The sequence below is a fragment of the Chaetodon trifascialis genome, chromosome 20 (genome assembly GCF_039877785.1).
Source record: "Chaetodon trifascialis isolate fChaTrf1 chromosome 20, fChaTrf1.hap1, whole genome shotgun sequence".
In the NCBI taxonomy this organism is placed as follows: Eukaryota; Metazoa; Chordata; class Actinopteri; order Chaetodontiformes; family Chaetodontidae; genus Chaetodon; species Chaetodon trifascialis.
The window spans coordinates 14,827,483-14,854,636 of NC_092075.1; the positions used below are offsets into that span (position 1 = coordinate 14,827,483).

Below are 27,154 nucleotides of genomic sequence, written 5' to 3' on the forward strand. Positions count from 1 at the left end.
GAGCTGGCGGCTCGGTGTGCGTGTGTGCGTGTGTGTGTGTGTGTGTGTGTGTGTGTGTGTGTGTGTGTGTGTGTGTGTGTGTGTGTGTGTGTGTTGTGGTGAGCTGGTGGCCGTCAGAACCACTTACACAGATAGAAGGATATCTCTTTTATGTGTTCAGGGGAAAGAGGGGGATTATGGCGCATTAAAAACCATCTCTGTGAGAGACAAACTAAGACAGGAACAAGGAAGTGGGACTTTGTACCCGAGATTCTCTTTGTGTGTGTGTGTGTGTGTGTGTGTGTGTGTGTGTGTGTGTGTGTGTGTGTGTGTGTGTGTTTGATGCTGTCCCGGCAGCATCTATATATATATGTGTGCGTTTGTGCATGCAAGCAGCATTAGGGGAACAATGCGGATGATTTACATGAAGCTGAGTCTTGCTTTCTCCTCCTCATCCTCCTCCTCATCCTTCCTCTCCTTTCGTTCTCCTCCTCCTCACTTCTATCTTGCCTTCAGTTTGGGGAGTTCATCCAAAGGTGAACGCCTGACAAAAAAAAAAAAAATGCATCTCTCCCCCCTCCAAAAACTCATATATTCTCTTTATGTGTCAAAAATATTGACACCAGCCTTGACACAATATCCCCGAGCAGCAAAGCACCGTGTTTGCCAGTCCAGGTTTCATCATCCGTCTTTGTCGTCTGTTTTTTTTTTTTTTTTTTGAAAGATAGAATATGTTGAAAGCAAGACTTTGGGTTTAAATCCAGCTCTCTGTGTTGTTGTTGGCGCCCTACTTCTCAGCACAGCCTCCCATATCAATCTCTTCTGTGCACTCTCTGGATAGATAAATAAATACATAAAACTGTCAGAGGAAAGGCAAAAACTACTATTAACAAGTGAATAAATAAAACTCAGTACTGTCACAATTATAGCACATTATTAGCAGACAATATTATAAGACCAGTGTTAAATCTATTGGGAATTATTCTTCTTTTGAAACATAAAGAATGTGCTATTTTATTTTAATGCAACTTAGTTTTACACCCATGCATTCAACTTGGGTCTTTAAAATAATGCTTTTAGTTGGTGCAACCTGGACAGTGAGTGCATTATCATCACTTCATGCACAATACTAGTAAAACCATGGTTACAAAAATATAATTGATTGAGGAATTACTTCACAGTTACATTATTAGTCAGTAAATCCTATATAGCGTGATGTAGCGATGCACGGTGAAGCTATTTTGATGTGTGTTTGCGAATTAATTTTGTTTTGTTTTCTTCAAACTGGGACGATAACTAGGAGCAATGCGCTGAGATAGCAGGAAAGTTTCTGGGGTTTGAAGGATCATTTTGATGGTCAATATTTGTGGTAGGAAATGCTGCCATCTAGTGGAGTGAAGTGTAAAAGACAGTGGAGCGTTGGAGAAACTGCGCTGAGCAGAAGAACATTAGATCATGCTGAGTTATTATTTCTTAAGATAATGAGGGAGTCCAAAGACTGAAGATCCACTGAAGCAGCTGCCTCTCATGGATTCAGGTTTTCCCTCATTAGTAGCTGAATGTAGCTGGCTATTCACCACATTTCTGTTCTGATCAGTGGATTCATAACAGAAAGAAGAAAAAAATAAATAAAGAGAGAAAAAATATATATCTCTAGATGATTGATTAATATGTTTTACTGTTTCCTACATTCCACATTTTCCCGTTTTGTTCTTTCTTCTCATCACAGGAATACAGTGACAAACCTTTTCTTATCTTCCATCTTTGACATTTTAAACCAATTTTGAAAGTGAGCTTTTTTTCTGGCATGTAACATTACACAAAAAGAAACATGGAAACACACACTCACACTCACCCATAAAAGAACACAATATAACGCTGATTCTGACAATGACATGGAGAATAACAAACAGCATGATTAGATTATCTTTAGAAATAATCATTCATTATTATTTCTGTAAAGAAATAGCATAAAGCCTTCACTGGTGTCCTTTTCAAAAAGTGTGTTTTCTTAACTGCTTAATTTGAACCCGACACACACACACTTAATTTGTACTGATGACTCTTTGCATATTATTATTTCAAACAGCAAATGTCTAGATCAGTCAGGAATGTTCTAGTGACGTCAGCTCTGCAGAGTAACAGCTCCACCCAGTGGAGAGTTGTGGTAAAGACAGGAAAATTCCTGAAGATTCTGGCCCTCCTCCACTTAGAAAATAAAAGCTGGGCCAGTCCCGCCGCTGAGACACAAAGCAACACAAGCAACACAGAAAAGAACAGACACTTTAACAGCGTTTCATCTCACAACAAGAGGACTCGACTCTGAACACGCGCTGAAGATGCTGTGCTCTCGTGGATTCCAGTCTGCCCTCAGTCCATTCATGGACGTCCACTGGCCTGTACGCAGTCTGTGGCCAGAGGTCAAACCTCTGCTCTACCAGCAGGATCTACTGCAGAGAAACCTGCAGGAGCTGCGCAGCAGTCTGGAGCTGATGGACAAACTTCAGCACAGGATCCTGGAGGAGACGGAGCCTTTCCAAACCAGCGAGGCCGGACGACCGCTCTCCTACCAACAGGGAGAGCCCTTTGGCCTGACCCTGAACACCCAAGGCTTTTCCCCAGAGGAGCTGTCTGTCAGGCAGGAGGGCAGGAAGCTGAGAGTCAGCGGGAACACAGAGAAGAAGCAGGAGGACGAGAAAGGCCTCTACTCTTACAGACGGCAGGAGTTCAGACAGGAGTTCGATCTGCCTGAAGGACTGAACCCTGAAGACGTCACCTGCTACCTGGCTCCAGACGGGAAGCTCCACATCCAGGAGGCCAAAGCTCCACGTGTAGAGGAGACGGAGAGAGAGCTGACTGTCGAGAGGAGCTCGGAGGAGAAAACACAGCAGCAGAGTGTGTGTTCACAGACAGAGGACAGCAGCGCAGAGACAGACAGCAGCACACAGGACACACCTGAAAACATGGACTCATCTTCTGACTATGTATTTTAAATATGTGATTCACACAAGTGTGAAATGAAGATCATATGTGCTTTTTTGTATAGCTGAATATGAATAAATAAATATGTTTTAAATTGAAAGTATGTTTTTCTGTCATTCTTTAAGAATGGATATTCTTCTAGCTCATATTTTGGTTTGGAAAAAATTTCGAACACATACTCATGCTTGTTTTATTCTTATTTAAAATAAAATTACTTTTCATCAGTTTATACAAAAGGTGCTATAAACAACTTTAGAGGTCCAGCGTGACTTCTAGTTTTGGCTATTTGCGAAGGTTTGTCAGAGCTCTCTGCTGGATCGAGTTGGCACTTGTAATCGGTGACATCACCAGACCGATCCTGTTTGTTCACCATGTGCATGTTTCAAAGAACGTATGCACTAATGTTGGCAGTTTCAGGTATTATGCCCCTTTTAAATGAACAGCAAACTGTCATCAAACTCAAGTTCTGTATTCCCCTTGGAGATCATTAGCTTCATTATCTCGTGAATCTTGTGATTCTTGTAACTGTTTTCATTAATTCCTTGTTTATTCTGTAGTTGTGTTGTTTCTGTTTGCTCAATGTGTTCTTGTGCAGAATCTTGGGTCTCTCTTGGAAAGTAGAGCTTAACCTCACCCTGATTAAAGGTTAAATAAAAATGATTTTTAGAATGATGGTTAATTCCTTTCAAGCATCAATGATTTCAACTCAAATTCCTGATTTCACTGAGACACCTGCTGGAAATGTTGATACAAATGTTGGAATTCAAAGCATGACTAATTATCTCAATCATATGAAGCTTTGCAGGAAGTAGGGAGTAATATATTACAGTAAATACAAAATTTAGAATTAATTCTACTTCAAACACGTTAAAAGGTCAAACATTAAGAAGTTTCCTTTCTACCCTTTATGATCTGATTTATACCTGACAAGACGTGGCAATAAATAAATGACAATAACAAGAAGTACTGTATGTTTCAATACATTTATTAATCATTGTTAAACAATTAAAAAAGCTTATATGATCTTCATTTCACACTTGTGTGAATCACATATTTAAAATACATAGTCAGAAGATGAGTCCATGTTTTCAGGTGTGTCCTGTGTGCTGCTGTCTGTCTCTGCGCTGCTGTCCTCTGTCTGTGAACACACACTCTGCTGCTGTGTTTTCTCCTCCGAGCTCCTCTCGACAGTCAGCTCTCTCTCCGTCTCCTCTACACGTGGAGCTTTGGCCTCCTGGATGTGGAGCTTCCCGTCTGGAGCCAGGTAGCAGGTGACGTCTTCAGGGTTCAGTCCTTCAGGCAGATCGAACTCCAGTCTGAACTCCTGCCGTCTGTAAGAGTAGAGGCCTTTCTCGTCCTCCTGCTTCTTCTCTGTGTTCCCGCTGACTCTCAGCTTCCTGCCCTCCTGCCTGACAGACAGCTCCTCTGGGGAAAAGCCTTGGGTGTTCAGGGTCAGGCCAAAGGGCTCTCCCTGTTTCTCCAGCTGGTAGGAGAGCGGTCGTCCGGCCTCGCTGGTTTGGAAAGGCTCCGTCTCCTCCAGGATCCTGTGCTGAAGTTTGTCCATCAGCTCCAGACTGCTGCGCAGCTCCTGCAGGTTTCTCTGCAGTAGATCCTGCTGGTAGAGCAGAGGTTTGACCTCTGGCCACAGACTGCGTACAGGCCAGTGGACGTCCATGAATGGACTGAGGGCAGACTGGAATCCACGAGAGCACAGCATCTTCAGCGCGTGTTCAGAGTCGAGTCCTCTTGTTGTGAGATGAAACGCTGTTAAAGTGTCTGTTCTTTTCTGTGTTGCTTGTGTTGCTTTGTGTCTCAGCGGCGGGACTGGCCCAGCTTTTATTTTCTAAGTGGAGGAGGGCCAGAATCTTCAGGAACTTTCCTGTCTTTACCACAACTCTCCACTGGGTGGAGCTGTTACTCCAGAGAGCTGACGTCACTTGGTCCTTCTGGTGTTTTCAGGAACTCTCCTGCATTTGCAGCAGTTTAACACTAGATGTCATTCAAATTCATTAAATTAAAGGGCCCATTTAACCAGTAATCACATTGACTTACATCCAGTGGCATCTCCCTTTGCTCGATGCCAGTTGGGATTTTATTTGTCCATTTCCTCCATGTACAAAGAGAGAAACACTACCTTTAGTATGAGGAAAACTCAAAGCTGTAGCAGTACGGCTGCTATTAGTAGTACTGTTCAAAGCAGCTTTGGCCTGTGGTTTGTCGTTAAATTCAATTAACATTACATCAAAATTTACCTTATCTCCATCTCTCCATTTCCTTATTAGTGTCCAGCAGCTCAGCTTATGGTCCTTAGCTAATCTTCTTCTGCAACTGCATTACTCTGAAACCACTGTCTCCCTATTAGTACCAAAATCAATGACAGAGACCAGACAAGAACAGACCTTAACACAATCAAGAGAAGAGAAGAGAAGAGAAGAGAAGAGAAGAGAAGAGAAGAGAAGAGAAGAGAAGAGAAGAGAAGAGAAGAGAAGAGAAATACTTGTTTTCTCAATGTATTTCACCTTTGTAATTTAAGAATTACTGTTTTGTTTAAAATTCCTCAGTGTGGACACAGTGGCACATAGTGTCTTATCTGTCTTGTTGGTGTCCTTCTGCAAGAGTTTCCTTCTCCCTGGAGGAGAATCATCTCCTGGGGTCTCATTTCCCCTCTCCTCCTGAGTCTGCCTGCTTCTTGCAGTTTGCATTGTTTCACTGTAAATTTGTCTGGCTACAACAGATGCAAAACACATTTATTTCATCATTTTCTTTTATTTCTGTTAAATATAGTTAATGTATAACTTATTGCCTTATTAATGGTAACAAAATTTCCCGAGCAACATCAAACACTCTTCTTTCTTTTTTTTAATGCTACACATACACCTGTGGATTTCCTTGGTGTACTGTAGCATGATGCAGCTACTTGCCGACACATGACTCATGACTTAAAATCCATCCTAGATAAGACAAAAATCAATCATTGCGGAGTTTTGTCTTTAGCAACAACAAGGAAAAGAAACATAATATCTCAGCCCCTCTTTTAAATCAGCAACATGTTGTGCATTAAAAAAATGATTTCGCTTTTATTGTTCCAAAATCAGACAATATATTTCTTCCGTACACTGCACCCTACTTGGCTAAATGATAACCATTGTAAAAGTCAAGCATTGCTATGAATAATCATCAATTAGTTATGAAAAACTGTGCATGAGAACTATCAATTTCATCAGGATTAGTTGCATTTAGGAGTTGTGAGATATTAAATATGTATTCTTAGTCTGATCTGCTGACTTAAAAAAACAAACAAGAGAGCAGAATGAATGTTCACCAGTGAACGTATCACCATCATACCTAAAGCACTCTCTTCAAACATTACAAAACAACACGCAAGATATCATATTTTCTTTCAAATGTAGTAAAATAAAACATTGAAAGGGTACAAAAAGTAGAATGCACGTGCCCTTACTGTGTAATGCCCTCATAATAACAGTACCCTTTGAGGTAGATCAGTCTCCTCCTCAGTGTTAGGTAACTCTTTGGAGCTTTGGAGGGAGGTACAGTGCATTGCATGTGACAGTCATCGGGTACTGCCAGCTTAACATGAAGATGCACATGTTTTCCAAATGAGTGTGGTGGTACTCCATGAATCCTATTTGGCAGGCAAATGAGCCTCAGCATTGACCTGGCAGATTCTGGAGCTGCTTCCATAGTGTCAGCATCTCCTTGGGACTCCGTCTGTGAACGAGCAGGACAGACTTGTAAGAACAGGGATTGCTCCTGTCTGTCCCTGGGAGATCAAATGTTAAAAAGCCTGGGTGGTGGCTTGGAGAGAGCCCGAGTCTGTGCAGGCACATGCCCAGATACACATCGTCTATTGGGAAGAGGCGCACCCTCTCAGACACCTCTTTCAGCCGTAATGCAAGTGAGCCTGAATACACAACCCCTCCTCCACCAGCGTACGGTGGGTAGCCGCCTTTGTAGAAGCGTTCTGGTATGTAGTATTTAGTGGATGGCTCACGGTTTGGCATTGCGTTACTGATCACATCCCCCACAAACAAATTGAAATCCATGTCAGATTCATTTGTGTAGGCTCTCCACAGGTTGTGCTCCTCCCACTGCCTGTGCAGGTAATCCAGCAGGGCACCTGTTCGAACAAAGACATCATCATCCCCTTTGAACACAAAGAGAGCAGTGGGGCAGTATTGCTGGAGCCACTGCCAGAACAGCAGGTCCTTTAGGGTCAAGTTAAAGAAAGTGTCTCTGAAATCCCACTGTAGGATGTCCCCGTATTTCTGGTTCTCAAGATCTAGGAGATTTTTGAGGTCCGGGTGAGGACCTGTGCTGGAGTCCTGTCTTCCAAGTAGAAACACTGTGCGCACTAATCCACCTTTCTTATTGAATTCCCCCCTCATCAGCCCACTGCGTCCCCACGTTTCACGTATAGCCTGCCTGTTTTCAAAGTTCCCCACTTGAGATTTGATGGCCATGAGAAGCATGGGAGAATCCAGACCAAAGCTACCATTGTTCCTCCTACACATACCAGGCTGATTGATAAGAAGGGGATACTCCCTGCAGTGCATTGACCGGACAAATGCCTTCATTTGTTCCGGCAAGCTGTTTAAATCATGCATACGAGGGACTGAACACTTGCCTGACATGCAGTCAGAAAGGCATTCATCTTCAATTTCCGCTAAAAGCTTAATTTTTGTATTCCCCAGAACCCCTGTTGTGTTTCCTCGCAGTATCGGATTGTGCTGACGGTCCCAAGCATGCTGCAGCTGGTTCCACAGCGCGCCGTCCTCCAGACGAAGGTTCCAGAAAGGGCTAAGTGGATGAGAGGCCAATACGAATGAGTTAACAGAACTCCCTGGTGCGATATAGTGGATGGTTATTTTTGGAGGGGTGTAGGTGATGGTGACGAATATGGACACCATGACATAAATCAGAAGGTGGCCGGTCATCATGCAAGGCAGCAGGCACATGCACAGCAGTCTCCCGTTGCATTTGCAGCATCTGCCCATTGCCTGTTGTGTACAAGTCAGACACACCTAAAAAAAAAACAACACATGAAGGAGAAATGATTTGATTTAGATAATCAGAACGGAGAAAAAAAATCCCACCCCACTCCGCCTCACCCCCCACAGACCTTAGCCCACTGCAGTGGTGTTGGTCTTTTTTTTTTTTTTTTTGATATATTTAGATATAGCTAACACTGCAGGCAGCCCTCTGGAGTTTCTGTCTCCTTGGTGATGGTCCAGTGAGGGTTATTATCTGTGCTTGTCTACACACTCAGAGCATCATCCGGTACCTACCTGCCAGTAGGCACACAGCCCCTGTAGACACAGTGTGGAACATCTAATATGCAACAAAGTGCATTTGCTCCCTTTTTCCTTAGCTCCTAAAAGTCAGGTAAACACAGCCCTGTTATTTTGCCTTTGGCTTCAATAGAGTATTCGATCAGGGCTTTGCACGATCTATATAAATTCTTTTTCTTTTCTTCTGACAGCATCATTGATTTTTTTATTTATCTTTTAATGATCCAATTCCACTTCATTCAAATTATTGACTGTTACATTCGGAAAACTGCCTAGTAGCCACATGTCTGCAACATACTGTTTCTCTATAGCCCAAACAGCATGAAATTATAAGATTTTGCTATAGAGTCTGCTATACAGTCATTCTTATAATTGTCTGCCAAACCCCTACTAATTTAAGCAATGAATGAAAGGCAAAGCATGAAGTTACTTACAGGTGTGTTGTTTGGTTAAGACGACTGAGATAAAAGTGACTCGCGCTCTCTCCGCTTTTTGTTTTAGTGTTTTCATCCGGCTCCGTTATGTGATGGTTATAACGTGGCACGTCTGGAGCGCATCATTTATGTCCATAACGATGAAGGATAAAGAGAAGCATTCCTTAAATCTGGAGCAGGCGTTCTCACAATGCTGTAACAGCCGCAGCTGAGCAACAGGTCTCAGGTGACTGTGCGCAAAGAGCATGCGCCACTTTGGCTCGACGAGGAAAATACTCTCAGGTTTGACGTACGACCTGTGCTGACACGCGCTGTTTTGCGCTCAGGAAGCAACCTCATAGGGCTTTGATTTCTCCATAGAGAGACGTTTTGATTTGCATGCAGGTGCTGCAGGTGCATGTCTGCGCATTTGCATAATGTGGACAAATACCTGAAAGAAAAGGTTGGCCCGTCCGCAACTGCCTGGTCACTTATCTCAAAGTCATCATGGTTTAATATTTCAAAATGTATATAAGGACGAAAAGGCACTTACCCCAATAATCCATGCCATACAATGAGAAAGGCAGCATTGTCCTTTTACACATCTGTAGTTTTGAATGAATGAATAAACACCGTTAGCATACTTAGGGCAGTCTCTCTCTCTCTCTCTCTCTCTCTCTCTCTCTCTCTCTCTCTCTCTCTCTCTCTCTCTCTCTCTCTCTCTCTCTCTATATATATATATATATATATATATATATATATATATATATATATAATGTATTACAACTACAGTTATATATTACAGTACTATACTTTATATCTACCATCACATACATCACGTACATATAAATGAATGCCATCACTGTAATATTTGCATAGGCTTAAAGAGTATACGTTGATCTTATATAGCACCGTAATGGCACCATATCTTTAATGCCATAAGCTTTTACTATATTTCAAAATGTACATAACATACGTGAGTGCTGAGGAGTTAAACAGCATAGTGTTAGTTTTGAAAAGGGAAGCATTATAAAAATAAATGCTTATTCTTCTTTATTCTTCCGTGTATAATATTTGTTTATTGTCTTCTATTCTATTCTAATCGACGAACTATAGCATTATGCAATTGCAAAGGGACAATACAGGTACTCACTGATAAGCATCACTGACATACCTTCGTACGTAACAACATATGACGGACACGAGTTGAAGCCAATAGAACACACGTCTGGCAACAGGTTATCGGCTGAACCCCGGGATCCAGCCAATCGAAATAGAGAAAAGGCGGGGCATGGCGGCGTCGGGTTGCTGTTTATGTTTTGCATGAAGCTATACACGTTTGGTTGAGCTTTGAATGAGGGGCCATCATCCCGGTTGCTCGGAGGTGGAAAATACAGTCAAAAGTCGCCCTGGATGCATTTTAAATGAACAAACAGGCTTTCCGGATAGACACCCGATTGACCGTTCAGCGTCCTTCCCTCTCCTCGTCGGGTAAGTGTGTTTTTTAGCAATGAAACTGCTTTGAATTGTTAGCGACAAAACATGCAACGGACCTGTTTATTTGTCTGTGACACAAAGTAGCAAGCTTGCTAGCGGATTTTTTCGTACTCTTTTTTTTTTCTTTTTTTTTGGAGGCGAGGGGAGGAGGGGAGAGGGGGGTTATTATCAGTCATTTCGAGACAAAAGAAACCTGAATATTTTCACTGTAAGTGTACATCACAGCGAATGACACCCAGCAGTGAAACCAACTCTCTTTTTGTGGCTAGTCGGAGTCTAACTGTTAAACCCACTGGATGTTTGGTCTGAATTGCCGTTTGTAGCGTTAGCTTATTCTTCAAACCGTGTGTGTGAGTGTGTGTGTTATGTGTGTGGTTTCGGAGAACAAGTAAACCCAAACAGACAGTGTATCACAGAAAGAAAAGACGAGACCTTGTAGACAAAATAAGGTTGCTTATATTTCCCACAAGGCCCCTGATTGCCGTGGTCAGCGTTTCGAGTAGACGTATACATTGTGGCCACATCAGCACGTTTTGTGCTTTTTGTTCCTTACATTAAGACTTTCTGTTCAGTTTGAAAGGCTCCCACATACGACAAGGTCCTCGCCCTGGAGTCCCCCACACCCCGAATCAGCAAAGCTTTTTGTTGTTGTAGGAGTTTATTCCCCTTCCTTTGTGTATCCACAAGGAATAACCACAATCCTGACTTTGCGTGATCCTTAATTTTGCTAAATAATCACTTCTCAGTGACCACAATCGTGGAGCAACCTACCTTTTTCTTTTTCTTGCACACTATGTTTTTCCCAGCCTTCTGTTATTTTGCCATCATCGCCTGCTCTCTGAAGCAGTTATTTATGTAGTGTATGCTGGCCCTAATAGCATGCCTGCATGTTTTGACAGTATGGAGCTACTGCAGGTACTCAGATTAAGAAGGTAGTTAATTATTTTCAGGAATGGTACGCCTCCATCTGAAAGCCATTCATACTCTTATACTATTAGTAATCAGTCCAAGGGTTAAGCCTGTGAAATTAATTCTTAGAAGGAGCTTGGACTTTCAGAGTAATACGCCAAGGACAGTGATCCCTTCCTCCCTGGCAGCTGAATGGAGAAATCTGCATCCCTGAGCGGTTTTACCTGTATTTATTGAAGTCTCATTGATCAATAATCCGCTGCACTAATCTTCACACACCCGAAGCGTATCTCTCTCTTTTGAGAGGACTGGGTCCACAGAAAGAGATCGGTTTTCAGATTTGGTTTAATAATAAATTAGAGTGTTCCCTGTGGATGTTTTCTGGATTTGCTCTGTCTGAGCATGTGTGTTGCCTCCGTAGGCTGGAGAACGGATCCTGACAGTAAAGTGAGAGCTGTGATTTGGGAGGAGAAGGTTATATGTGCAAGTTAGAGCTCATGTCAATGCAAAGAACTAACTGATGTGTGTGTTGTGGCCATTGAATTCCACATTTCACCAGCTTACCGCAACTTTCCTGTCCGATCATGAATTTTCACCCAGTGAATTTGTCACCTGTTAGACTGGTTGGACAGTCTGAGATCTGTGAAACTGAAAGGGTTGCAGTTGGTGTGGATAGGTCAGTGCGATTTATCTGACAAGACTTTAAGACCTTGCTCCCGAGCAGGGTTTAACACACTGCTCAGCTTTCGTATGAGTGGGTGAATGCTGGTTTCGATAATAGGATAGGTTTACTTTAGGATTAGCATCCCTTCACAGTAAAAAAAGAAGCTTGTGACTATAAATTCCCAGTTGTCTTAAATGAGTGTTTAAAGGTGGACCAAAAGACCCATGTGTTGGTGAAGCAGGATCATCCACACCCTCCGCGTTTGGAATAATTATGCAATTATGTAGGAACATCGTTTATGGAGTCAAGTACCTGACCTGTCTGTTGCCACTTGTACAAACAAGTTTTTGTAAATAAAGGATAAATCTGCTCACTTGACATGCCATCATGTTTAATTTTGTCTAAAGTCTGAATGTAAGGTATTGCTGACCAATACATCAAACACCCCGTAGGACATAAATGAGTTAAAGTGGTTTTGCGAGATGGCAAACCTGTTTGTGCAAGAGCTTAATTTTGTCATCATAATCAAAAACCAGCAAACAGTATTGCACAAGTGTGCAGCAAAGTGTGCACCAGCAGCGTATATTCGTCAGAGGTCGACCAACAGAGATACAAGTGCTAAATATGAAACAGAATCAGTTGTGCTGGGCGTGTAGTGCAATGACTCCCAGTCTGGCTCATACGTTCAGCACGGTACATGGTGGGAGAATTAGCAGCAGGGGTTTATGATAGATATGATAGAAAAACTCTTTGTGTATCTCTATGTGTGGGCATAATTGATGTTGCAATTGCAGAAGAAAGGGTTATGCAATGAGTTGTTCATCAGAGTTCTCATCATCTGAACGGTCTTACTCTTTGTGTTCAAAGTGTTGATGTGTGCTTTCCCTCTTGTTTCTTAGGTTTCTTTGGATGCACTCCTCTCTGCTCCCTATGCTGTGTGCTTTCCATCTGATATTTCCCCAAGACTGCTCAAGACCGATGCCTTAGTTTTGACTAGACATTAATTAAGAAATACATACATACATTTTTGTGTATACTTTTTTTTTTAATATTTCCAGTAGGATTTGAACCCATTGCCCGCACCGCCCTTCTTCCCCTCTCCCCTTTTCACTTCAGTTTAGATTACAAGGGTGTTAAAACACACACACGGGGCACACGAATACACGCATACACACGCAGGCCACCATGTCCTCCATCCTTCCCTTCACTCCCCCGGTAGTGAAACGCCTCCTTGGGTGGAAGAAGAGTCCAGCCGGGAGTGGAGGAGCAGGGGGAGGAATTGGAGGAGTAGGGGAGCAGAACGGTGGTGGACAGGAGGAGAAATGGTGTGAAAAGGCTGTGAAGAGCTTGGTGAAGAAGCTGAAGAAGACCGGGCAGCTGGATGAGCTGGAGAAAGCCATCAGCACGCAGAACAGCAACACAAAGTGTGTCACCATACCCAGGTGAGAAGAGGACACACACATATCCTGTTTTTCTCTCTCTTTCTCACTCTTGTCTTGTAGATGCACACACAACATGGTTATTGTCACAGGGGATAGGAACAAAACACACACGGTCTCACCCACTCATGGCACACATGGTCCTGGGCATAGTGCACACATAAACACATGTATATAGCTAGTATATAGCATGACTTTGTCATCGTAGAATAAATGACTCATTGACATATTGTTTCAGCAGTAATACAATTGAAGTCATGCTCATATTCATACAGAAACACATCTGCAGTCTCAGTGCACTGGTGCACCGCATTACCACCAATACAGATCAGCACGGTGAGGTGTGTCAACACACATGAAAGAAAAAGGAGGGTAAGAGGCACCCACAGGCTTGCAGAAAAAAAGTCTCTGTTGTGCAACAACAGGCCCACTTCCCCCTTGTGTTGTTCCATAGGTTAGCAAGGCAGCAGAAGTGAAACCTGATTGGAGGAAACAGATGTCCAACACATGATGGCAACAAAACTTTGCGCTAAGCCTCGTCAGGATTCTGAACTATATACAGAAAACGTATCCGTGGTCCAAATTGTGTATGATGTTGATCGATCACTGCGAGTGTGACAGGCTGTGATCGCAGCTGTGCTACAGAATTCTGAACCTCCAGATCTGGTGTCAGTATTGCAATTCATCTCATCACATTGATTAGAGAGGTTAACATAGCATCAGTATCTGTGTCCTTCTGCAAATGAAGTTTGTTTAGATGCTGTGGTTTTTGGCGTAATAAACATCTACCACACTATGGAAAATGCAGATTGTAACTTGCAGCAGATACTGGTGTGTCTAAGTGCACACATTTCAGTACCTCCTGATAACAGCACGAATGTGTTAGGATCAGTACTTGACATTGGTTGCTCCACTTAATAATGTATTCGGTGCCTGAATCAGTTCAAAAGAAAAACTGCTCTACTTGGAAATAAAATCTACAAAGAACTGGGAAGCCTGCATTTATCAGGAGGCTTACAGTTTTATAGAGATAATATTTTAGTCCCCTCAATCACACAGACTGCTTGATATATAATGAAGATTGGAGAGGAGAGGGTGTGTGCTATTAACAAAATAATGGAAGTTTAAGACCTCAGACAGATCTAGATGACAAAGAAACAATGAAACAACTGATTAATACTTATAAATACAAGCACTGCACAGCTGCATTTGATGTAGGATGTGCAGCAAACTGTTTAATGTGAAGAGTGTCTTCTCATCACCTCAGTCTTTGCGAAGGTTGTCAAGAAACAAAGCCACAGTGGGAAAAACAAAACAAAAACAAAAAACTACTTTCTATTGTATCTGCACATCTCTCCCTGAAAACAGAACGCCACGACCTGAAATTCCTTCATATTTTTCCCCTGGAGAAAGTCATTCGATAGACTTGAAAATAGATTTCGTTTGTATGAATGTGTTTTCTTTCTCAGAGGACTCTTGTGCACCCAAACCTGCTAGTACAGTAGATACTTAGCCTGAACAGTTACAGGTCATGTGTCTTTTAGTATAGATTTCTCCTGTGTCGCATGACAAGGCGCCCGAGCCAAGTCACCAGACCAGGTGAAACCTTATCATGACAAAGGTGGCAAAGTCAGGGGAGCCCCGTGAGAGGCATGTGATTAACGTCAATCAAACCTCTGAGCAGCAGCAGAAAGGAGAGATAACTGTGCTGCTCTGTGAAGATTTTATGAGCTTCCCTTCTCAAATTTTCTGTGCAGTATGTCCTCTCTCTTCTTTCTTGTTGTATCTTAAACTTGGAGAATGCGCTTCCTCATCACTGTGCTGCTTCCTCAGGATAATTTTTGTCAGACCACAACTTAATTTACACTAGGTGTTACAATGCAATCTGGGTAAATTTGCTATGCATTTGGCTCGACCACAATCAGTTAAGTGTATATGCGTTTACAGCATTGCATTGAGTTCCAGGTGAGAAGCTGTAGGGGTGGCAAGAAAAATAAACATGGTCGGGTTAGCAGCGGTGCTGATGTACTGCTTGTGTTTGCTTCATCTTTTATCAGGGAAGGGTTCATCTTCTATGACTCTAGTAATATCAGATGGTGATGCTCCAGGTGGGTGGATAGTTTCTCAGCAGTGCCACTGTGTGCGGATCGCTGGCTGACGTCAGTGCTACTCACATTGCAGCCTTAATGCTCGCTGAGATCTACACCTTGCATCGACTTATATGTCTTAATATAGTTATCGTTACAGAACTGAACCAGTGTCAGCATCAGCGCTGGCTCGGGTCAGCGCAGCTCAGTGGAGCTTCTCATCGGAGGAGCTGTGTGGTGAAGTTCAGTAAGCAAAGTGTGAAGCGGGGCATTGCTAGAATAACACAAAAGCTCAAATGAATAAATAATAACATATGCTGTGTTTTGAATCACATACTAATAGACTATTCATACTAATTAGGATGTCAAATTGAATATGTGGTGTCAATTGTACAGTACGTGAAAAATGATACTGAACTGCCCCACAGTGCTTTGTGTCTACACAATGTTGGAGATTTTGATCTAGGCTAAAAGCTGATAATATATCACTTAATTAGGTTTTAATGAGTTTTTTCAGGTGAGAAAGTAACCATATAGATTCGCAGCATGTGGTCACTTTATCCAAATGAAGCTTGTTCACAAATTTGCTATGCGAGGCAGCCTCTGGCTGGGTGAGAGCGACTGTCCGTCATGTGACCTGCTTGAGTACACTTCAGTGTGAACAGTCTGCTGGTAATGGCATACTTCATTTAGTAGACAGCATGCAGTACATGCTAATTGAGTATGTAGGAGGAAATACATTAGTATGCAATTTTGAACACGACCATAAAGTAGACCCTGATCCAAGATGACTCTGCAGCATATGTCACCACATAGTTCATGTGGCTATACTGTATACTGGCCAGTTATATCTGAAACTAGTCTCACTGTTGAGCACATAGAAGGAAGTAAGTGCTGTGAATGTAACATGTGGGTCAAAAGGGGAAAGAAAACAGAAAAAGTTCAAAAGTAGAACCATGTGAGAGTAACGTGTGATGCCAGGTCTGTCTCTGTTTCTCCACTCTGAGGAATTTAGGCTAGATAGCAGCTTCTGCAGTGGTACTGATAAGGTGATGGGGGCTGTTGTTGGAGATTTACTTGAGTACTGCTTCTGTCTTCAATCTCGGAAGAATATATTTGGATTTTTATGTTTCAGGTTTTCTCTACATTCAGTCAAATCACCGACTTCTTTTGCATTGCTTCTTATGTATCATACTGACCATGGCTTGGTTGAAATAGGTACATTTTGGGGGCAACCATGCCATCAAATCTTAGGTCCAGATGCACTACTTGACAATGCTAAGTAGTAGATAGCACTTCAGGCCTTTGATGCATAGCTAACCTCCCTTTGAACACAGTGCAGTGAGGTTGATAAAGTCCAAGATAAATTGCTGAGGCTGTTGCAGTTTTTTTTTTGTTATGTTAGAGTGGTGTCTGGTTGTCCAGAGATTGCAAGTGTAGGCCTTTATAGATTTAGGATGAGTATTGATGGAAAGGTGGATGACCTTAGAAAGAGATAAAGGTTTCATGTTTTTAGAAAGGGGTATGTATCTGCTCTGGCTGAAAATGTCCTCACAATGTTTTGCAAATCATTCAGTTTAACTGATTCCTGGACCTGTTTCATGTCTATCTTTTGAGCTTTGATCTAGAAGGACTTGTAGGTGAGTGGATTAGATCGAGGGTCTTGCTCAGAAAGAGTTGTTTTGACATACAGGCACTCTCGAGATTGTCTTGGTGACCTTTAAGTGAGAAGGGAAGAAGGCAAGACAATAGCTATCATCCAGCAACTAATTTGGTCATCAATTTTCTTCGACTACATCAATTATTCCTCAAACCCCTATTGTGTTGTATTCTTTTCTGTCGTCACGTCTTGACACATGTTGTGTATTCTATTGAATTTCTTTATTTCCTCATTCACATGTCATTGTTGCATATATTTCCTGTTTGCTTCACGTCACACTTCTTCATGTCTTAGAAATAATGTGCAGAAATGTGAATCGTGTGTGTGTTTTTCAGATATTATGTGCAATCAGGCATTGGGGGAGTTTATTAAACCTTTTAAAGCCTTTTAAATCACAGTGATCAGACGTGTGTTCTTTTTCATGTTCTGCAGTGTGAGTATGAGCACATAATGTGAATCAGAAGATGAATTCATCCGGTGTCACCCCTCATCTTAAAGTTTGAACAGGCAGTCACAAATCAGTCCTGTCTACCCCCTGCATCACTTGTTTGCACCACATCACTGTCAGTCCAGTTTGGATTTGTCACATGATCACGTATCATCCAGTTAGTGTCTCTTATTGAGGAAAATCATGAGGGGGGATCTTATTATTTCCCTCCTTTGGGCCAATAAGAGACAAGCTGGACATGTTTGTGATTTCATCCTACTTATTTGGAATGAAACGCCTCATGTTTACCATCTGTTTGCTTTTATTTTTATCCTTTTTGCACTTGTCCTGTGTGTGTGTTTGTGTGTCTGTAGTAATTGCTCAGATCTATGGGGTCTAGGCTCAGGCCACACGATAGAGCAGTGGGACTCTTCAGGCATGTACGGATACCCTGACCACAGCAGGTGAATATACCCACATGCACTCAAACACACCACGAGTCAACAATCCTGTAGATGTTATGCAGGAAAAATGTCAAAACGTGTTGCTTTAATGTTTTACAGTGTTAATGAAAATGTGTATCTAACAAGTAGAGTTGCAGTAGTTGAAATCTGTTCCATTAAACACACTTTAAGCAGTATCATTGATTGCTCATCAAAATACATGAATAAAGATTGAGTTTCATGACTTCATTTCCATTTGTGTAAAATGAGGTTTGACAGTTATGGGCTCGCTTTACAAAAGATGAATGTGTTACTTTGTTTTTGCCAGGCAGTAGTTTCAGAGCAGCAGTTTCAGAGATCACTCTGACTGTGCAATGGCTCTTCCCAGCTGTGCTAATGAGTCTCATAAAATAAGGTTTAGCCATAAAACATAACCAGCCTCCTGAACTCCACTGGTTGGTGTGTTGGTGTCCTTTTATTGTTTACTCCTTTTTGTTTTTATTTGGATGTTGCTTTGGTACACACTACCAAAACCAAAAACTACAAATAGGAGAAACCTCTTTGAGAATCCCTGCCAGTTTTTAATCTCCTATCAGGACTTGGACACATCACTGAGCTGTTCACTATCCTCTCACCCAACCTTCTCAGGTCACTGGACGGCCGTCTCCAGGTGTCCCATCGTAAGGGTCTGCCCCATGTAATCTACTGCCGCCTTTGGAGATGGCCCGACCTTCACAGCCACCATGAACTGAGAGCCATTGATGCCTGCCAGTATGCCTTCAACCTCAAAAAGGATGAAGTGTGTGTCAATCCCTACCATTACCAGAGAGTGGAGACGCCTGGTAATGATCCTTGAGAATGAAGTGTGTGTGTTTCTGTGGCAGTTTTTACTCTGGGTGCTGATGGCTGTGATCTTCACAGTGTCCTCTAATAAATCTGTAATATATAAATATAAGAAGTCTAAAATGATACGATTTAGCTTTATTATCAGTTGTAGTTTTGCAGTTTGTGTCATCTAGATGTGTTGAAGGATTTATTTTATGGAAGCACAGTTGATTAGAAAAAGGGCCTTTTAATTATATGATTATCATAAGTCTAGCAAATCATATTTGCCTTTGCCGGTGACACTTCCTTTCCTCTCCAGTGCTGCCTCCGGTGTTGGTGCCACGCCACACAGAGATTCTGACAGAGCTTCCACCTCTAGATGACTTTACCAACTCCATCCCTGAAAACACCAACTTCCCTGCTGGCATAGACCCTCCTAATAACTATATACCAGGTGTGTATGCAGGGCAGGGACTTGTTTTAATTTTTCCCACACAAAGACTCTCTCAATTTGTGCAACAGCGTGCCGTTTAAAATGTGTTCTTCTTTCATGTTTGTCCGGCTGTGTGTTTTTCGCAGAAACTCCTCCGCCTGGTTACATCAGTGAAGATGGAGAGACCAGTGACCAGCAGATGAATCAAAGTATGGAAACAGGTAGACTAGTTGAGAGATGTGCTCGTTTATGTACATAGAGCTGTGTATGTTATTGGTAGAAGTCACACTACTGACAAACATGCATCATTGTAGCAGTGAACATAAACACTGCGAGCTGTATCGGTGACACTAAACATCAAATCTATACATCAAATGACATCAGATTACATGTAGTTGTTATGTGATGTCTTTTTTTTCTGCCAGGCTCACCAGCAGAAATGTCTCCAAGCACCCTGTCACCTGTCAGCCATGGCCTGGGTAAGACTGCTTTTTTTTCTATTTCTTTTGTCTTTGAGAAATTGTTTCATTTATTTGAGAGCCAGGGTACAGTGGCCTGCAAACGTTTGGGCTCCTCTAAGCAGCTGCTGAACAGGAAAAGGCTAAAAGAAGTTAGCAAAGCCATTTCAGGTATGCATTTCCTCAGTTTGTAATGTAAATAAGAAATGGCAGTTAACGGGAGCAGTCGAAGTCAAGCTGAGGTCTGAAAGACCAAGAAAACTTTCCAAGAGAACGGCTTGTGTGCACAAACCTTTGCATGTCGCTGTAGTTCTAATGTTGTCATAATGAAATTGGACTGGAATCCCAAAGTTTGGCCCGAAATTGAGGCCCAGACAAGCTAATCAGTTTGAGTAATAGAAACAGAAAAGCAGTTCAGGACTCTAAAAGATGACCCTGTCGTATTTCTACTTGATTTCTTTTCAGACCTTCAGCCTGTCACCTACAGCGAACCAGCTTTCTGGTGTTCGATAGCTTACTACGAGCTAAACCAGCGGGTGGGAGAGACGTTCCACGCCTCTCAGCCATCTCTGACGGTTGACGGCTTCACCGACCCCTCCAACTCTGAACGCTTCTGTCTAGGGCTTCTCAGCAATGTCAACAGGAATGCAACTGTTGAAATGACAAGGAGACATATAGGTACGAGCATTTCCACACACAAAGGCTTACAGTCATCAGTGTATGTAAAGATGAAGAAAGCTTCTGGGATCATGAAGGTCAAGGGTTGTCAAGCTTATGGGAAATGCAGCAGTTTCTGCATGAATTACACACTGCTGAATAAACACTCTGTTTTCTACAGCACAAGATTGATGCCTTTGTCTTCATGATTTCTGTCTCCCTCCCCTTTATCTTCATGTTTTCTCACACAATGCAGGTCGTGGTGTGAGGTTGTACTACATCGGAGGAGAGGTGTTCGCAGAGTGCCTCAGCGACAGTGCCATTTTTGTCCAGAGTCCCAACTGCAACCAGCGATACGGCTGGCACCCGGCCACAGTCTGCAAGATACCACCAGGTTTATACACCTGAATAGTGTTTCTCCCTTTTCACTCTTGAGCCAAATGGATTCTGTACTGCTGTCAAAAAGCTTCCTCTCTGGTTTGCTAATAAGATGCATTTACAGTGTTGATATTTGGTGTCATACAATGGATTGAGCTCCTTTTCAGACTTTGAGCTGGCAGCTTGAATTTATAGAAGGATCACAAATCAGTACCACCAAACAAAACTGTCAGACTTTCATGATGGGAATAGTCCTGACTGAACATTACCTTACCACTACCTTTTTTTCACCTGGTATTGATAAAAGGAAGCCTGAGGAAGAGCGCTAATGCCCTCCACAATGTGACAGTTTTTCTGCGACTCCCGCCCACGCGCACTGACTCATCTGTACCCATGTAACTTTGAACATTTCATTCCTGGCCAAATGAGCAGTGTGAACAGTATCATTACCGAGGCACAGAATTGTACAGAAAGGAAATAAGGATCCTGGAGAAATTCAGGGGTCGGACTTGTCAGCCCCGCGGAGAATAATCACTAACATACAAAACACCCACACCTCACAGTGCCTCTGCTTGGTGCTTTTAAGTTGTGTTCACAGACACGGCGAAGCAGAATCACATGTTTTGAAGTTCTTGAAAACACACGTTGTAAAGTAGTTCATAGTTAACTTTTGGGTTTATTGAGCGTATTTGTAAAATTCATACTTATTTGACAGGAAGTGATAGTGATGATCAGCCTGTGCTTCACACCTATTTTTACTTTTTCTTTTTTTTTTTTTAGGCTGTAATCTGAAGATTTTTAACAACCAGGAATTTGCAGCACTGCTGGCCCAGTCTGTCAATCAGGGTTTTGAGGCGGTCTACCAGCTTACCAGGATGTGCACCATCAGAATGAGCTTCGTCAAGGGCTGGGGAGCAGAGTACAGGTACGCTTGGCTCTCAAGCTCATCGTCCTCTCTTTACTAGTATCAATGCTGAAAGGAGGGTTGTAGCACAGTGAAGTTCATTTGTGTGTCCTCGTTAAAGAGGTCAAGCTAGGTGAGTATTTGCAGGCTGTGCAGTGGCTGATGTTGGTTGTCTAGTTTAGTGGCTACAAACAAGACAGCTTTGTTCACGATGCTTTCCATTTGGCAGAGCAGAATTCAATACATTTTAAAACTTTCACCCAAATATTTAAGCGCGGACAGGCTGAGGTCACTTTGGTCCGGTTAGAGCCCAGCAAAGCCTGCAGAGTCTCCAAATGCTGCTGAGTGCACGCAGCAACTGTACCATCTGCCCTGAGCACTGACTCACAAGCTGATGTCATGTGCCCTCGGCTTAATGGGCTGAACTTAAGTAAAACTGCAAATGTCGTAGCAGTATCTTTTGAGAAACAGGCTGCTTAAAACTAAAATATGTGTCAATAGTTGCACTGCAGTCTATTCTTAAAAAGAGACTCGATCAAAATCCAGACCTGGGACTATTACTAACAGGTTGTATGGTCTAAAAACAGTTACATGACATGATGAAACCTGACACCGTTTCATTTAATAAATAGGGAAAATATATGGGACTTCATTTGTCTTTAAGGTAAATGAATATTTGTGTAATTTAGCATAAAAAGCTAATGTACTGTAAACAAGTGTTTGAACAGTAAAAGGTTGGTGCTTGCTCTCATCTGCACTGCATGCATATAATCTCTATTATGCCCCCCCCCCCCCCCCCCCCCCCTTGTTGTAAAATGTCAGAGATTACCCAGCATTTGTCTGCATCTCTCTGTCTCTGTGGCCCTCCAACCATCCATCTAGCAAACATCTGTTCTGCTCCTGGCTCTGCTTTGTGTTGTACCCTCCCAGGAGCCAGACAGCAGCGTTTGTGGGGGTGTTTTGGCTTGTCCTCACTGGCCAGGGTTAAGCCACGGTGTAGCCTGCTGGTTAACAGTCAGTGTCTCTGCTGTCTGCAGAGCCCTGGCCAAGCCTGCCAGGATCACAGAGTAGTCAGCTGTGTTTGATCATCTGGTCGGACCTTGGCAGCACAAGCTCCCATTCACTTTTCATTTATTTGCTGTAAATCACTTTTAAGAATAGCGCTCTACTACTACTTCTCCTGTGAGGATACCACTATTTCTATCATGTATTTTATTGATATGTGATGATTCAAATCAGAATGTTCATGTCTGCAAAACATTCAGATAAGAACTCACCCTTATTCTGTATTTTCCCCCTACAGACGTCAGACAGTAACCAGCACTCCCTGTTGGATTGAGCTGCATCTCAACGGCCCCCTCCAGTGGTTGGACAAGGTGCTGACCCAGATGGGTTCACCATCAGTGCGCTGCTCTAGTATGTCCTAAACGAGGTTCCGCTACTGCCGACGAAAAGTCAGACTGACAGTTCACAATGTTCGAGCAGTATGTCCCGTGGGGAGACCACCGTGCAGTCTTAATCTGATGTACTAACAACATTATGAAAACACAACAAAAACAAAGAGAAAAAAAAGAGGATTACACAATGGACCTGGAGGACGAGGGAATGACATCACTGATGGACAATAGTGGAATGTTAGCAGTGATGTCAGAGTGGGCCTGTGCACCTCAGGCTCTGTTGGATTAACGTTGACATTCCAGTCATCATGGACCTACTAATTGAAATCACCCTGCAATATCAAAACGACAAGAGCATGATGTCAAAGTGGACCAGTCTGCATTCAAGTTTTTTTTTTTGGTATTTGAGGCGAGGTGACCCAGACACACAAAGCAGGACAGAGCTTTACTGTCCCGCTCAGTGACTCAAGAACAGCCGTTCCGGGGATTGAGCGTATGACCATGTCATAACAGGACAGTCGCTCCAACCACTAGACCACCTCACTGCTTCACTACCTACCTACCACAGCACAACTTCGATTCCGCGTCAGGATTTCAGTTTACACACAGGCTGGCCAACAGTAGTACTGCCACTCCAGGCTCATGCTCAACCAAAGTCAGCTTCACGCCTGGACATGAATTTCTTTCTTGGTTTTGGTGACCAAACTTCCATTTTTATCAGAGATTTCCACTTTTCTGGCTTTTTCCTAGTCAGCCCTGTGTTGTCGTGATCGCAGGCCTGACTACGTTGGACTGACTGTGTTCAGCCCTTAAAGGGGTGACCGCTGGGGGATCAAGCCGATGTCTAGAATTAATATTATGCACCCCGTCTTCACATGTTCACTTGCACACACACGTATACTGTAACGCAAAGCTTCGCGGCTCATGCACCACTTAACTCGCTATTGTAACACCTTCGCTTTGACATAGCGGCAAATGATTTCCTCTGTGGTGGTTAAAGGCGATTGGTCCCGTTCAGCCACGAGCATGCAGGGGGCAGATGTTTGGATCTGAAGTGTGTCCCTTGTTCTTCTGTGAGGAGTTTTTATTTTGAAGCGTGATCAGTGGCTAACCAGCACAGCATAGGACATGTCACCCCCACTGGAACTTCACACCTTTGCTTTCAGACAGTAACAAAGGCTTAAGGAGTTAGCCACAGTTAACAGTTTGCCCAGAAATTTGCACTGTCTCTGCCCCCCCCCCCCCCCCCCGAGTCGTGTGTAGGAGATGTACAGGATTAGGTCACATATAAATGCAATTGAAGAGTCCAAGCCTCAATGTCGCCCCCTGCTGTCCCACAGACAAAAATCTAAACACCCATCGCTAATGTTTCACCGCAAGTCTCTTCATGATATGCTTGACCTGATGCACGGTTTTCCTATTATTGCCATTTTATCGATGGGAAGACAAAGATAAGACGCTTCCTGAACATACTTGCACTGCCCCAAATTATGCACCCTTGATATCGCTACGAGAAAGTTGCCTTTGATGTAAAATACAGCAAGATATGCTTTGAAATGTACAGATAGGAATGTTGAAAAGCCCAATTTCAGTCAAGACAATTACAAAAAATATAATAAATGTTCACTATGAAGTTTTTTTTTCCCCTTATATCGTCTTGAATTGGCTTCTTAAAGAGCATCCGTTTGATTCGAATGAGATTTCTTGCCATGATTTCAAAGCCAGCTGTTACCTACCTGTCGGTATTTTAGAGTCCAAATCTTTTCAACTCAAAGTGTTTAAGCTTTAAGTATTTGACAAGCTCGTTATATGACACAGCTATTATTTTCTTTACACGTTCTTTTAGCTACCTTTTTGTATTTCCATGTATTTTTTCTATATGAATATATTTAAAACCGTCAAAGCTTTCTTCCTTTTTATTAGAATTCAGTATTTTTTTAGAATATGCCCTCTGTTTGAAATGAGAACAGCTCGACGATGATTCAAGAAGTATGTAGCATAGGATGTAACATTTCCACTGGATTTACCGCTGACAACAGTTCTTTGGTTCAAATTGTGCGCTTGATGACTGACAGGACGGACAGGAAGTCACCGTAATTACCCTCCTCCTTCTTTTCAAACCCTAATTTGGCTGCTAAAATGGTAAAACAGGCCGGTGAATGTCTGAATCTATCATCTGTTTAAATAGATAGAATTCTTACTTTTTGGACATATTTGGATTTAAACCAGCAGCCGGGCAATATAGTATTATTTTTCCGCATCAAAGCAGTTGGTGTTCATTTGAAATGCTCTGAATGTGAAAGGTGGATTTGTTGAATTGTGTGTTTAAAGGACATCCCAGTCAGTCAGTGTAAATTGTGCCGCCAGTTTCAGCTCTGCAGACGTTTCATTCTCATGCCTCCTTGTGTGCACAGCGTTCATTTAGAGTTGGTGTGTTTACATGCACATGATGTTATCTCCCAAGTGTGTTCCTCAAGAACATTGCCACAAAAAATGGGATTGTAATTGGGACGTGTAACTATATGTTGAAGTGTGTACGTGCCTCTTGGCTCACACTGTCACATTCCAGGCAGCTTGTTTTCTGCAAACTGTGACCAAAACCTGACAGTTGTCTTAACTTTGTGCACAGCGATGCCAGTGTGCACGTAAACACATTCACATATTCCTTTTGATGGCTCACACTGCAACATGTCGGGGAAAAAAAACCCAAACGTGGATTAATGGATATTTTCTAATGGCTGAGGCAAGAAGTCCAGAAATCCTGGTGTTTAATTGCATATTGTCAACATCCTGTTGCAACTTTAGAATTCAGGATTTGATACACACTTGATAGATAACATCCTCTTCTACAGGACAATGTACTTTTAATGTCTGGACCAAACCAAAAGATTGACATTTAAAAAAAAATAGTCAAAGCAAAATGATGCTCCTGCAGACCCCTACAAATCACAAGCTTTTTTAGCAGAACCGTTTCCATCATTCATGGAGCATTTGCCTGGGTCAAATGTTTATCGTGCTCACTTGTAACCAGACTAGAACCAGCCGAATGCAGTGATGTCTGTCTGTCCGTGTCTGTCCACCTGTCTGTCCTGTCTTTTTGCTGGTCTTTTTTTCATTTGGTAGTAAAAAGCTGACTTTGCTGAGGTCAGTACACATGCTAAAATATGGTAGGCTGTGTATCATTGCTAACCCACATGTCCGTTCTATACAGCGACATCGAGTCGTTTGGACTGTACACTCAAAAACATTTCCCCACGATGGTTAGACATGCTATTCTCTGCATGTTGCCACGGTCCAGTAAAAGCCTTTGTATCTACTTTTTTTTTCTTTAAATGAGTGCCACCCAACACTGTACCCCCCCAAAAACCAACCAGCTGTTCTCACTTCCTGAGAAGTCTGTTTTGGGGATGGAAGATGAGACCAAATGAGGTTTTATGTAGGCTCCATCTACACATTTTGAGGGTCCACATTCCTATTTACAGATTACATATTGTATTTTTTTTTTTTTTATCATTGTGATGACAATTGTGTATCCCCAAATACGTCTCTTTCTGAAGAATTCCTGAAGAAGGTGACTTTTTGGATAAAGTGAAGCTTCTACATGTCACTAGTGATGTTATTGTATAGTTGTACTTTTATTTTACCATACATGCTGTTCCTTTTTCTTGCTATCAACAGAGCATATTCCATTAGACAACAAGCTGTTAGGATTTCTGTCTTCTTCAAACACTGATAATGATCTCCATAGGCTTTCCAACTATTCTACATATACAGACAACTTCTTACAGTGTACACTAATAAAGCTGTTTTAATTCAACTGAAAAGTGCGTCTTGTTGTTGCTTGTCTGAATTGGAAATTACTTAGCCCTCATGAGACCCATAACCCAAAACACAGCTCAAAGGTGAGCTGGTTGGCATCCCATAGGCACTCTCTGTGCACAACCTACGCCTAACTGCCATTGCAGCCAAAAATTTATTTGACAGATTAGTTTATATGGCAGATGGGAAAATACCTGTGTAGATAAATGAAAAGTGGTCCTTCTTCTTTTTTTCCCAGCCAGTGAATATGTCTCAATATATCGTCATGTATACGTGTCTTTGTCACCGTTAATCTTGTGCTTGATCAACCAATGGCGGCCTTGCTGAGGGCGGGGCTTATCAATTAATTGGACCAGGAACCAGGTGTGGCTGTGAAACGGTAGCCTGATTTTCGAGGGCAGCGTCAACCGACGTTAGAGTTAAGCTAGCTGGTGGGAGCCTGAAAAATCTGTATGGTAAGCCAATTAAGTGAAG

At 42.4% G+C, this 27,154-nt stretch overlaps 4 protein-coding genes across 7 annotated transcripts; 2 read left to right on the plus strand and 2 right to left on the minus strand.

Annotated features, from left to right (window-relative positions):
- Positions 1-2,302: 2,302 nt before the first annotated feature.
- On the plus strand, positions 2,303-2,972 carry LOC139349006 (heat shock protein 30-like). Its single transcript, XM_070989448.1, has one exon. It carries the CDS (start codon positions 2,319-2,321, stop codon positions 2,970-2,972), a length of 654 nt encoding a protein of 217 aa, XP_070845549.1. The 5' UTR covers positions 2,303-2,318.
- A 1,043-nt stretch (positions 2,973-4,015) lies between these two features.
- LOC139349007 (heat shock protein 30-like) lies at positions 4,016-4,688 on the minus strand. The gene has a single exon (XM_070989449.1). It carries the CDS (start codon positions 4,676-4,678, stop codon positions 4,016-4,018), a length of 663 nt encoding a protein of 220 aa, XP_070845550.1. The 5' UTR covers positions 4,679-4,688.
- A 1,715-nt stretch (positions 4,689-6,403) lies between these two features.
- LOC139348796 (N-acetyllactosaminide beta-1,3-N-acetylglucosaminyltransferase 2) lies at positions 6,404-7,976 on the minus strand. The gene has a single exon (XM_070989140.1). The coding sequence runs from the start codon at positions 7,974-7,976 to the stop codon at positions 6,627-6,629; it is 1,350 nt and encodes a 449-aa protein (XP_070845241.1). The 3' UTR covers positions 6,404-6,626.
- Positions 7,977-10,004: 2,028 nt separating this feature from the next.
- On the plus strand, positions 10,005-26,680 carry smad2 (SMAD family member 2). 4 transcript variants are annotated; one of them, XM_070988619.1, is made up of 11 exons: positions 10,021-10,174; positions 12,653-13,195; positions 17,741-17,830; positions 18,458-18,651; positions 18,954-19,088; positions 19,214-19,288; positions 19,493-19,546; positions 19,991-20,203; positions 20,439-20,576; positions 21,341-21,485; positions 22,768-26,680. In XM_070988619.1, the coding sequence occupies exons 2-11, from the start codon at positions 12,939-12,941 to the stop codon at positions 22,889-22,891; spliced, it is 1,425 nt and encodes a 474-aa protein (XP_070844720.1). In that variant the 5' UTR covers positions 10,021-10,174; positions 12,653-12,938; the 3' UTR covers positions 22,892-26,680. The 4 variants fall into 4 exon arrangements, with proteins under 4 accessions (XP_070844722.1, XP_070844723.1, XP_070844720.1 ...); XM_070988620.1 differs by having other exon boundaries at positions 10,029-10,174; positions 19,214-19,276; XM_070988621.1 differs by lacking the exon at positions 17,741-17,830 and having other exon boundaries at positions 10,005-10,174.
- The last annotated feature ends 474 nt before the right edge of the window (positions 26,681-27,154 follow it).